General features: G+C 37.5%; 1 protein-coding gene across 1 annotated transcript in view; it reads left to right on the forward strand.

Moving 5' to 3' along the window:
- Positions 1–13,075, forward strand: part of ZNF18 (zinc finger protein 18) — a 29,361-nt gene that overhangs the window by 1,507 nt on the left and 14,779 nt on the right. The window contains exons 2-4 of the mRNA XM_020965907.2: positions 2,500–2,986; positions 5,844–6,024; positions 6,580–6,671. Of these exons, the coding sequence (XP_020821566.1) occupies positions 2,606–2,986; positions 5,844–6,024; positions 6,580–6,671 (654 nt within the window). The 5' untranslated portion in view covers positions 2,500–2,605. The remainder of the gene's footprint in view (positions 1–2,499; positions 2,987–5,843; positions 6,025–6,579; positions 6,672–13,075) is intronic.

Raw genomic sequence — 13,075 nt, forward strand, 5'->3', positions numbered from 1 at the left:
TCAGTGTTGGACAGTGAAAGAACTCTGACTGGCCTCAGAGAACTTGGATTCATATCCCAACTCAGATGCTTACTATCTTTTGGAATATAGGCAAGTTACATAATGTTTCCTTAGTTTACTCATCTGTAAAATGGGAATGGGAAAATAGTCTCAAAGTCCCTTCAAGCTCTAGATCAAGATTTAGATCTGGTTAATCAATTAAGCATTTATTATTAAGTGCTTATATGTGCTAGTCATTGTGCTATGTTCTGATAAAGAAAGACAAGTGAAACAATCCTGTTCTCATGAAGCTTACATTCTATGAGGATAAGACAATGTGTGTATAATTTAAGTACATAAGAAATACATACTAGATAGAGAGAGAGAGCACTAGCAATTTCAAGGATCGGGGAAGACTTCATTTAGAAGTTGCTGCTTTTTGCTGAGTCTTGAAGAAAGGAAGGATGGAGTTGAAGATGAAGAGGGGAGTAATATGTTTGAGGAACCGTAAAAGGTTAAGCTTTCCTGGTTTGCAGTATATAGAAAATGGAATAACAGATGAAGATCCCAGAAAGATAGGCAGAGGCCAGATATCAAGACCTTAAAAAGGCAAGCAGAAGAGTTGATCCTAGAGGCATAATTTCTGTTTTGGAGAGGTTTGAGAAGTCTTGGAGAATTAGAGATGTCTAGTCTTCCCTGTTGGTCACATGACTTGAAAGTCAGAAAGGTTTATGATAAAAGCAAGTTTGTTAGCTATGAAGAAGGCATTTCAGAATGCATAGTGGAAGGGGCAGGTAGATTTGGAATGGGACATTTGAAGGCTGTAGTTGAAGGAGAGAGGAGTAAGGGTATGGGCACTTGATTTTGGGGACTGGGATTTGTATAGTGACAGCCAGGGGTTCAGGATCACTGAGATGGGAAGAGTGTAACAGGGTAAGAATATGCTAACTAATATTAAGGAATGAGGCAGTTTCAGTGGCTTGAGAGAGATCCATGGAGGGAGGGAGGTGATTAGAATGTTCAAATCCTTACCTCAAGGTCCAGTATTATTAGGTGGTTATAATGTGAGTTTTTTATTTATTTTGCTTTGAAGGAAATTGTTTTAGCCAAAGCATTTTAATGCATTGATTTAAAGTGAAAAATATACCCAGGAACACCATTAGCTTATAATGGTAGGCTGGCTGCAGGCTTGAAGGATGGAGGTGATTTTTTTTTCATCTTTGAATCTCTAGTAGTTACTTCAGTGCTGCCTTGTTCAAAATAGGCATATTGTTAACTGTTTGAAGAATTAAGACTGAAACCAGTGCCAGTCATTTGTATAGGGTAGGTCCACATAATGGGTAAGTATGTTCAAAAGACAAAATTAGAGTCAGCAGAATGCCTGTTAAATTAAAGGAAAAGCAATATGATATTTTGTGGGGTTATCTTTATTATTATGTGATGAATTGCCTTTCATCACTCAAGCAACAAACGTGTATCTGTTACCTAGAATCATAGCACACTCTCCCCTTGGACAGTCAAGAGGTTGCTACTTACGTTAGGTTCTACATTTCATTAAGTCTCACATAAACTGCCTTCTTTCCTTTATGATAGCAGTACATGAGGCATGTTACTGTACAGGAGGAAGGGAATAAGCATTTATATAGCAACTCCTGCATACCATGCACTGTGCTTAAGTGCTTTACAAATATTTTATTTGCGCTCATAACAACCCTGGGAGGTAGATGCTATAGTATGTAGTTGAGGAAACGGAGGCAAACAGAAGTCTCACACATTTTATAAGTGTGTGAGGCTGAATTTGAACTCAGGCCTTAATGACTCCAAGTCTAATGCTCTATCTACTGTATCGCCTAGCTTCCTTTCCTACAGTTGAGTACATTATGACCTTCTTTAAATTAAAATTTTGGATGAAGGATGATAAACCTGGAGCCTGGAGCCCAGAATCCTTCCTCAAACTTAATATTAGCTTTTATCATGGAGAGCAAATCACTTAAGGGCTTAGAACCTCAGTTTCTTCGTCTGTAAAATAAAAACAATAATACTTGCATTATTTACGGAGTTAGAAAAAAATGCTTTGTGGGAAATGTAATGAACCAAACATTTTGTAGACCTTAAAGTTCTTCAGATGTAAATGACTGGATTTTAACTTGATATCTTTCTAGGAAAGTTTTGGTATCTACCCTTAGTTACTTGATAAGATTTTAACAACAATTATATTCAGTACTCATTCATGAATCTATTAGGGTGGATTACTTCTATAACTGGTTAATTTCATCTGTTTTATGTTCATTCTTGTCATTTTCCATTTTTAAACTTCAGACTTTTGCCGAAATCTGGAGCTCTTTTGATGGGAGCTTATAATCTCTTGTTGGTGTTTCGTTTAATTTGTCCTCTCAAAAAAGAAACTTGAGTCCTCTCAGAAATTTATGGATTACCATATTCCATGCCGAGGAGCAGGAGGGTTGTCTTTTCTTTCTTATTTATCATTCTTGACAGTTTTTTGAATCTCATTTCTTTCAGACTTCCTTTTGAGAGGCTCTAAAATTGTTCAGAGGAAGAAAAGTTTGAACTCAGAATCTTAGACTTTCTCTTCCATTTCCAAAAGTGGAGTAGCCTTTTAAGTCATATGAAGCCTGCAGCCTTGGGGTCCTCAATCCCTACATCTCCATTGATGAAGCTAGAGGAGGATTCTTTTTCTGGACATGATTTTGCCCTGAGAGGGTACAACCCTGAGACAGCTCGACAACACTTCAGGCAGTTTCACTACCAGTTGATGTCTGGGCCCCATGAGACTATGAGACAACTCAGGAAACTCTGCTTTGGGTGGCTTAGGCCAGAGATTCATTCAAAGGAGCAGATCTTGGAAATGCTGATGCTGGAACAGTTCCTAACCATTTTACCTGGGGAGATCCAAACCTGGGTGCGGAAGCAGTGTCCAGAGAGTGGAGAAGAAGCAGTAGCATTGATAGAGGGCTTACAAAAAGACCCTGGGAGATTGTGGCATTGGGTAAGTAGAGGAAATTCTAATCTGGTAAGTGAGAGGGTTGAAGTATTGTGATAGATTTGTGGTAGGGCAGGACGTCAAGAAAGAACTCTTCTTTCTAAAGTGAGCTTTTAAATAAACTAAATTTAAAAAAGCCCTTAAGAGAAAGACTAGGTTTGGATTCTTGTGGTCATCCTATAAATGGTTTTTACTTCGTTTTACATTGGTTCCTACAGATCCTCCAGTATTTTCTTTGAGTTCTTTATAGTTTATGTATTAAATAGACTAAATAAATTTTCCTTGGCCCTAACAATGGAGACCAGTAACTGACTTTTGATGAATCATTGCCATAATATTGGTCTGAAGCACTCTGGGACTATCTATAAAAACTATTATCTGTCCTGGGATAATAAAGGAAATAATCCTTTTCTTTGTGATGATCTTTTTGAAGGGAGTGGGAAGGAAGGATCTTAGTCCACTTTGGATATAAGGTACCTTTTTTGGGTTAATTTTTTAAGCATTGCAAATGTATTTACCAAACATTTAAAGTTACAAAAAAATTAGGGTTTTTGTTCTGCCACTTAGAACTGAGAAAACGTTTGTTCATGTTTCCATGTTGCAAAAACTCCAGAATGGTCATGGGAACAGTTATAAAACTTTCATTGCTTTTTTTGGATAACGGTTGGTGGTAGAATTCGACTCTACTGTGTTTTTCTTATTCTAGGTTCAGAATCTAGAAACAATTACATTATAGTATTATTTATGTATAAAAGTATTACAGCAGTTTGACTCCTGCAAGTATCTTTATTACAAAAAAACTAACAGTTTCTTTTTTGAAGTAGATATAGTTGTGGAAATAATGTTACTACTAAAGTTGAGCAAATTTTGTAATAGTTTAATCCAAATGCATTCTAATGCTAAGTAAAGAATTCTTTTTACATAGTTTTTTTACACATGAAGTCATACACTTTAATAGTTTACTTTCTAGTAGTTTAGTTTCTTAAAAGATAGGAAGGAACTGTTCTTTCATTTTAATTTTAGTACCAATCAATCAATCAATAATCATTTAGTAAGCTTTTATCAGGCTGAGTCTTGAAGGAAACCAAGCATTCTAAGAGATGGAGGATAAAGCAGGGAGAACATTTCAGTCATGAGTGACAGCTCTACAAAGACATGGAGATGGGAGTTAGTAGAGCATGTGGAGGGCTACACTATAGGAAGGATCCAGATATTGACAAGTTTTAAGTATTTGATCCTAAAGGTAATAAAGAATATTTGGCATTTATTGAGTGGGGCATGACATAATCAGACCACCATTTTAGGAAGAATCCTTTGCCAGGTATGTAGAGAATGATTTAGAGTTGGTAGAGTCTTGAGGCTAGAAGACCTGTTAGGGGATATTAAAATAGTCCAGGTGAAAGGTGATGAGGACCTGAAAAAGGGAGGTGGCTGTGTGAGTGGAAAGAATGAGCTATATAGGACAGATATTTTAGAGGTAGAAATGAAAACATTTGACAGCTGATTGGATACATGGGACTAGTGAGGAGTCAAGGATGACACTGAAGTTGTGAGGTTAGGTTAAGTGAGAAGGGTGGTGGTACCTTTCAAGGTATTAGAGAAGTTCAGAATTGGGGGGAGGGGCAAGGAAAATGTATTCTGTCTCGGAAATATTGAGTTTGAGATGCCTATAGAACATTCAATTTGAAATGTCTAATAAGCAATTGGAGATACATTCTTAGGACTTGAGAGAAAGACTGGGGTTGGAGTCTTGTGCTCATCCTATAAATTGTTTTGCTGGTTATGTTTACTTCTTTCCCCATTTTGTTGTTATTCAGTCATTTTTTTAGTCATGTTGATGGAATCCTAATAAAGCTGCCCTCAGCCCCAACGTTCTGATTTCCTTATGGGCCCCACCGAACATCAGGCATGCCCTGATTTAACCGCATAATCTGATTTTAACCACACCTCAGGCCCCAGCTAGCCGCTGCCCTCAGATCCAATTCACATATTTGAACAGGTGTGTCCTTGTACTCAACCACAATCATATCATCCTTTTAGCCCAAGACAGGACCACAATAGCTAGCCAATCAGAAATGGTTATATATCACAATTTGTTTACCCATCACCTACTTGTTAGACACACAGTTTGTTTCTGATTTTGCTATTACAAATAATGAGTCTATGAATATTTTTGTAAAGATAAGGAGTAAACTGACTAGTGGAATCATTTGGATCAAAGGGTCTGAACAACTTACAGTTTTTTTTTCTTAATTCCAGATTAGTTCTATCAGTAGTTACATAGGCATTCCCTTCTATGGCAAAATAATGAATACCAATTTCCATGGTGACTTGATTTTTTTCACATTCTTTACTGAGAAACCTTAAGTTTTTTGGAAGTCTAAATACTGTACGTTAGTTTCCCACCTATCCATATGATTAGAACTTAAGTTTAATACCTTGAATTTTATTTCTTTGTTTTATCACAACCCTACTAAAATTGAATTTTTACCTTTTTTTACTGTCTGCCAATTTTGTAAGATGACACCATGGAATTTTAATTTTTCTTCTTTTTTTTTTTTTTGGCTAGGCAGTGGGGTTAAGTGACTTGCCCAGGGTCACACAGCTAGTAAGTGTTATGTGTCTGAGGCCAGATTTGAACTCAGGTCCTCCTGAATCCAGGGCCAGTGCTTTATCCACTGTGCCACCTAGCTGCCCCTTTAATTTTTCTAATAGCGATTTTGAACACATTTTCAGATAGATCCAAGGTACTTTGAAAAGAGTCTCTTGTTATCTAATTTCAGATGTCTCTTCCTCCCCCCCCAACCCCAGTGTCACCTCATCTCACACCTAATATTGGGGGTTGGGCTTGGGTGATTCATAGATCAAAGTCCAAGTACTGCGACAAGAAGCTCATTCAGAGGAAATGGAATCATCAGGTGTCCCAGTGGAGCCTAATGCTAAGGTAATGCTTCAGGAAGAAGGCACACAGAATTCACGCTCAGCACAGGAGGAACAGCTAAACCACAGCATCAAAGAGGAGTCTGAAAACTCACTGGAGTTTGGTGAGGAGCATTGCTTCATTCTGAAAGAGCTTTTCTGGTGGGAGAGTCTGGGCGGTTTGGACAGTGGCCCCATGACAGTGAGCCCATGGACAATAACTTGAAAATGAACTTAAGTGATTTCAACAGATAACTAGGAAATAAGCAGGGGAGGAGTTGCCCTCAGTATCCTTCCGGGCTTAGGGAGCAGTATTATAATAAGGTAGCCACTTTAGTTTGGGGATTTTTATAATGTTTTTTCAGTAGACTGGTCTGGCTTGAGTGTGGCAAACTTATTTTGCTTCAGTTATACCAACAAGGCCAGGGAAAAGATGTAGTGGTAGAGAGGGACAATCACTATTCATTGTAGTATAAAGGGAATTTATTTTTTAGGGGAGAGGTAAGAACCAAGTCTGCAGGGTTGTGGATGGGGCAACAGGCATCAGATCTGTTTTCCTAATTGTTTCTCAAAATGCCCTGCTACAAGGTGCTATAGTTTTGTGTGGTTGAGAGTAGCTCTAATAAGGAGATAGCATTTAACAAATCCAGTGTTTTAACACCTCTTGTCTCCTGCCTTAGGTTTGCCAATTTCCCAGCTTCCTACCCTTCCTGAAGGAAGGCATACCAGAGACAAGGATGAGGCAGCTTCACTTTCTACATCTGGATCTCAGGTGAGTGCTGGTTTGCCTCTCATTGCACCAGGCTTTGAGGATTCAAACTTAACTCTTAATTTAATTATCTTGTTTTGTTCCAGGCACTGTTCTAGGTATTTGAAATACAAAGATTTAAAAAAATAAGTCAATCAACTAGCATTTATTAGGCACTTATTATGTGCTAGGCACTGTGCTAAGCTCTAAGCTAGGTAGGAATACAAATAGAAGTAGAAAGATAGTTTCTGCCCTCAAGGAGCTTACATTCTAATGGGGGAATTCAACACATAAAAACACAAAAGACAGCTGACAGTGGGAGCAGGAGAAAGTGAGGAGAGGCATGGAAATTCATTCTAATACAGTGAATATGATATTAAGTAGAATGTTATGGGGTAAAGGAACTATGCAGACATCATTGTATAAGAAAGTTTAATCATGAAAAGATCTTAAGAATGGCTGCCAATAAATATGGCACTTGTGTATATCGTTGACACCGTAAACGTACTCCTAAAAAGTCATGTTCAATGGAAATTGAATAATATAATTCATTATCAATTTTTTTCCTGAACAAATATATCAGAATTTATACATCCAGTTAAGTATTGTTCTCTTCAGAATAATTACTATTGGTGAGGCTGGGGGGTGGGGCACACTCTTTTTATGAAGAGTCTCTTAAAAATATTTTCTGAAATTCTGCTTTGAGAATTGTCTGGGGCCCTTGTGGACTATTCAGTGATGGCAAATCGTTCTGTGAGAGTGTACGAATAAGTATGATACATGAGTGTGTTAGAGAGGTGCAAAACTAGTGTTACCTGAAGCCTGAGGAAAAAAGGGTTGATATTCCTGTCTTAGTATCTCCTCCAAGGCCTAGCATAATTCTTTGCACTCCAGGAGCGCTCAATTAACTGAACTGAATTACTGTTAAATTATTAGTCTATTTCATATTTTTTCTCTGGCTTATAGTTTTAATGACGCTTTATCTTAATTGGGAGGTAGTACAGTGGATAGAGCATTGGGCTCTATCCACTACACCACTTAGCTGCCCCCTTGATCGTGATTATTAAGAAGTCCAATGATTCTTTTCTCTCTTTCTCTCTCTCTCTCTCTCTCCTTCTCCTTCTCCCCCTCTCCCTTCCTCCCTTCCTTACCAAAAAAACCAACCAACCAAACAAAAAAAACCCTCAAGCAAAACAAATGATTCCATTGGCCATGTTCAAAAATATGTGTTTCAGTATGTACCCTGAGTCCGTCTCTTCTGTCATGAGATGAGTAGCATGTCTCATTATGGTTGGTCTTCTTAAGTCTTTCAACATTGTTTGTTTTTACAGTTGTTATTATTTAAATTATTCTTATTCTGCTCACTTAGCATCAATTTATACAATTTTCCCAGGTTTCTTTGAAACCAACCCCTCCATTTTTTTGTTTTTGTTTTTGGGTAGGCAGTGGGGTTAAGGGACATGCCCAGGGTCACATAGCTAGTAAGTGTTACGTGTCTGAGGCTGAATTTGAACTCAGGTCCTCCTGAATCCAGGGCCAGTGCTCTATCCACTGCGCCACCTAGCTGCCCCTTAACCCCTCCATTTCTTAGGGTGCAATAGTGTTATATTCATAAAATAGAATTTTGTGAGCCATTTGCCAATTAATGAGTATTGGCTCTCCCATTTTCTACTTCTTTGGCACTACAAAAAGAGCTATTCTAAATATAAGTACAGGTCTTTTTCTTCTTTCTTTGTTCTGTTTGGAGTATAAGCCTAGTGCTGGTTGAAAGGGTATATACAATTTAGTAACTTTGGGGACATTATTTTAAATTGTTATCCTGATGGCCTCACTATAGCTACACCAACAGTGTTTCTCTACAACATTTGTCTTTTCCTTTTTTGTCAGCATTTCTGATCTGAAGGGATGAGGTGGAACTCTTAGAATTGCTTTAGTTTTCATTTCTCTAGTGATTTGGAGTATTGTTTCCTATGTCTGTTGATAACTTGGATTTCTTCCTTGCAAAACTGTTTATCTGTATCCTTTGACCATTTGGGGAATGGCTCTTGCCAAAAGGCAGGAGGTATAACGTTTACAACTGAAGAGATCCTTATTTGGAAAAGCTAAGTATAATACTACAGGAAGGGAAATGGATTTTTAAGGAATAGAGGATTTCCAAGCATTCTTTTTTTTTTTTACAAGTTATACATATGTAGTCATGCAAAACACTTCCATAGTAGTCATGTTGTGAAAAACTAAGTATATCTCCATCCTATCCCACTCCCATTTTTTCTATTCTCTGTTTTGACTTTGTCGCTCCTCAGAAGTGTTTGCTTCTGATTACCCCCTCCCCCAATGTACCCTCCCCTCTATCACCCTGCTCTGTTGTCACCTTCCCCCCCATTTTCCTGTAGGGTAAGATAGATTTTCATACCCACTTGAGTGTGTATGTCATTCCCTCCTTAAGCCAAATCGGGTGAGACTAAGATTCACTCATTCCCTCTCACCTTCCTCCATTTCCCCTCCACTGTAAAAGCCTTTTCTTGTCTGTTTTATGTAAGATAATTTACCCCACTCTACCTCTCCCTTTCTCCTTCTCCCAGTATAATCCTCTCTCACTCCTTAATTTTATTTTCCAGATATCACCCCTTCATCTTCAACTCACCCTGTGCCCTCTATCTATCAGTCTGTCTACACATATAATTTTTTTCCTCTCCAACTATCCTAATACTGACAAAGGTCTCATGGGTTACAAATATTATCTTTCCATGCAGGAATGTAAACAGTTCAACCTTAATAAATCTCTTATGATTTCTCTTTCCTGTTTACCTCTTCTTGTTTCACTTGAGTCCAGGCATTCTTGATAAAAAGACTTTGCAGATATTTAGAAATGGAAATGCAGGCACCAAGAGAAATATATCATGGTATGTATGTGTATAATTTAAAGGATTATGTGGGGATGACACAGCAAAATATGTCAAGTCTTCAAAGAGATGGGAGTACCAGCTTATACTTGTTTCCTGAGGAACCTGATGTGAAGTCAAGAAGCAACAGCTAGAACTGAACATGGAACAACTGAATGGTTTAAGATTGGAAAAGTTGTATAACAAGTCTGTGTATTGTCACCTTATTTATTTCACTTATATGCCAAAAGCCGGAATTAAAGTTTCCAGGAGAAATAGCAATGATCTCTGATATGAAGACAGTACCACTCTAATGGTAGACAGTGAAGAAGAATTAAGAAACCTCTTGATGAGGGTGAAAGAGGAGGGTGTAAATGCTGACTTGAAGTTTAACGTCAAAGAAACCCCAAAAAACTAAGATAATGACAACTGGTCCCATCGTTTTTTGGCAAATAGAAGAAGAAGTGGAAGCAATGTTAGATTTTATGTTCTTGGGCTGAAAGACCATTGTGTATGGCCACTGCCATGATACTTGCTCCTTAGAAAGAAAGCTAAAGTAAAGCTGGACAGCATACTAAAAAGCAGTGAGATTACTTTGCTAATGGAAGTCCATATAGTCAAACCTATGGTTTTTCCAGTAGCAATGTATGGCTGTGAGAGTTGGACTATATGGAAAGCTGAGCACTGTAAAATTGGTGCTTTTGGAATGTGGTGCTGGAGAATACTTTTGAGTCCCTTGGACAGCAAGGAGATCAAATCAGTCAACACTTAAAGAAATTAATGCAGACTTTTCACTGTAAGGTCAGATACTGAAGCTGAAGCATCAGTACTTTGGCCACACAATGAGAAGACAGGACTCATTGGAAAGGTCCCTAATGTTAGGAAAGACTGAAGACAAAAGGAGAAGGGGATGGCATAGGATGAGATGGATAGATAGTGTCATAGAAGCAATGAACATAAGGTTGGACAGACTTTTGGAGATAGTGGAGGGCCTGGCATGCTGTGGTCCATGGAATCACTAAGGGTAGGAAATGACTAAACGAATGAACAAATGTGGGGATGAATTGTTTGTCTTTTAATGGGGGATAAGAAACAGATGTTTTCTCAGAGTCTTAGTATTAAGTCATATAGAAAAAAGTTAAAATAGAGTGGGGGTGGTTTTGTTTTGTTTTAAAGGTCTTTGGAGAAGACAAGTAGGCGGGATGGTACTATAATGAGGAGAAAAGGAGGAAGAAAGGAAAGGAATCAGTTTTGTACAATAGAAGTGCATAAGGTGAAGATTATGTGGCCAGGGAGAAATGGGTGAGGGAACAAGAGTTTATCATGATATCTGGTATGCAATATTGGTCTGTGACTAGTTTCTGCCAGACTACTTTTCAGAGTCCAGTGATTTTTAAATCTTTTTTTTTTTTAAGCTCTATAAAATTTTGTTTTGAGAGTTTCGTTTCTCTGGCTGTTCCTCATTCCTAGAGTGCTCTACCTTTTCCACTCTGATTACTGACCTCCCTAGCTTCCTTTAAATCTCAACTAAAATCCCTCTTGTAGTGCCTTCTCTCTATTAATTCTTTCTTATCTGTATATAAATTGATTTGTATGCATGTTGTCTCCTTCATTAGATTGTAAGGTCTTTGAGGTCCCAGACTGTGTTTTATCTCTTTTTGTATCTGCAGTGCTTAGTAGGTACTTAATAAATACTTATTGATTGGTTGATTGGTATAGTGTTGAACTTAAAGTGTTTAAAGACTATTTAATAAAATTGATAGGTCTGTAGGTGAATTTCAGAAGATATATTCGTAAGTATTTTATGGTTCTTGTAATTATTTTGAATGGAATTTCTCTAATTCTTCTTTTTTCTTTTTTTCTTTTTGGTTAGGCAGTGGGGTTAAGTGACTTGCCCAGAGTCACACAGCTAGTTCAGTGTCAAGTGTCTGAGGCCGAATTTGAACTCAGGTCCTCCTGACTCCAGGCCTTTCTAACTCTTCTTGCTGCTTTTTATTGTTATATATAGGGATGCTGATGATTTACATGAATTTTTTATCTGTCTTATAACTTTTGCTGAAGTTATTTATTTTGAATAATTTCTAGTTGACTTGTTAGGGTTCTCTAAGTACACCACCTGCAAAAAGCAACAGTTTTGCTTTTTCTTTGAATGTGTGTATTCCCTCAGTTTCTTTTTTTCTAATTTCTATAGCTACCATTTCTGTTACTGTATTAAATAGTAATAGTAACAGTGGGCATCTTTGCTTTATACCTGATCTTATTGGAATTACCTCTAGCTTTAATCCATTGTATAAAGTGTTTACTCATGGTTTTTTTTTAATATTAGCCGTATTGTGAAAGAAAACTTAAACAAACAAACAAAAAAACTCAAGAAAAGTAAAGTTAAAAAAGTATTCTTCTGTCTGCATTCAGACTCTTTCTGTTCTTTTCTCTGGAGAGCGATATAATTTTTTCTCTTGTCTTCATAAGTCTTGGATCATTGTATTGCTGAGAGTAGCCAAGTCATTCATAGATGATCATCGTACAATATTGTTACTATGTACAGTGAGTGTACAGTGTTTTACTGGTTCTACTCACTTCATTTTGGTATCAGTTCATATAAGTCCAGGTTCTTCTGAGAGCATCCTGCTCATCATTTTTTTTTGGGGGGGCAGGGAATAATGTTTTTTTTTCTGATTTCATGTAAAGATAGTTTTCAACATTCATTTTTTATAAAATTTTGAGTTCCAGATTTTTTTCTTCTTCCTTCCCTCTCATCCCCCCTCCCCAAGATGCAAGCAATCTGATATGTTATACACATGCAATCATGTAAACATATTTCCACATTAGTCATGTTGTGAAAGGAGAAACAGAACGAAAGGAAAGGCCACAGAAAAATGTGAAAATAGTTGCTGATCTGTACTGTGGCTAAGAGCCTTTCAGTGGCTTGCCTGGACACTGCACTGGGCTATGCTCCCTTTTTACCCAAGTGAGACAGAGCTTTCCTGAAGTCCTAAGTTATCTTTTTTTTTTTTTGGCTAGGCAATGGGGTTAAATGACTTGCCCAGGGTCACATAGCTATTATGTGTCTGAGGTCAATTTGAACTCAGGTCCTCCTGACTCCAAGGCTGGAGTTCTATCTACTGTGCCACCTAGCTGCCCCCTTCTAAGTTATCTTAAGCTGGAAAATTGTTTTACTCCATTTTTTTGTAGGTTCTGTTGCCCCAGAATATGTTTAGAAGTTTGATTTAACATTTTTGAGGGAAACTAGGGGGAGCTCAGGCAGCTTCTGGCTTTTGTCTACCATCTTGGCTATACTTCCCAATTCTATTTTTTAAGGTGTTATTTTCTTCAAGGTGTGTATGTTTGTGTGTGTATGTGTGTGTGTGTCTTTTTTTACTAAGGTGTTAATTTTCTTTTCATAATTTTCTTGTATCACCCTTATTTTTTTTCCCTATTTTTCCTCTCATTTTTTCTAGGAATTCTTCCAGGAATTTTTATTAGGCTTGTATTATTTTTTTCCTTTGATGCTTTGCTTGTTGCTATTTTCACAATGTCTTTTTTTGA

The sequence above is a fragment of the Phascolarctos cinereus genome, unplaced genomic scaffold (assembly GCF_003287225.1).
Source record: "Phascolarctos cinereus isolate Bilbo 61053 unplaced genomic scaffold, phaCin_HiC Scaffold_5;HRSCAF=322, whole genome shotgun sequence".
In the NCBI taxonomy this organism is placed as follows: domain Eukaryota; kingdom Metazoa; phylum Chordata; class Mammalia; order Diprotodontia; family Phascolarctidae; genus Phascolarctos; species Phascolarctos cinereus.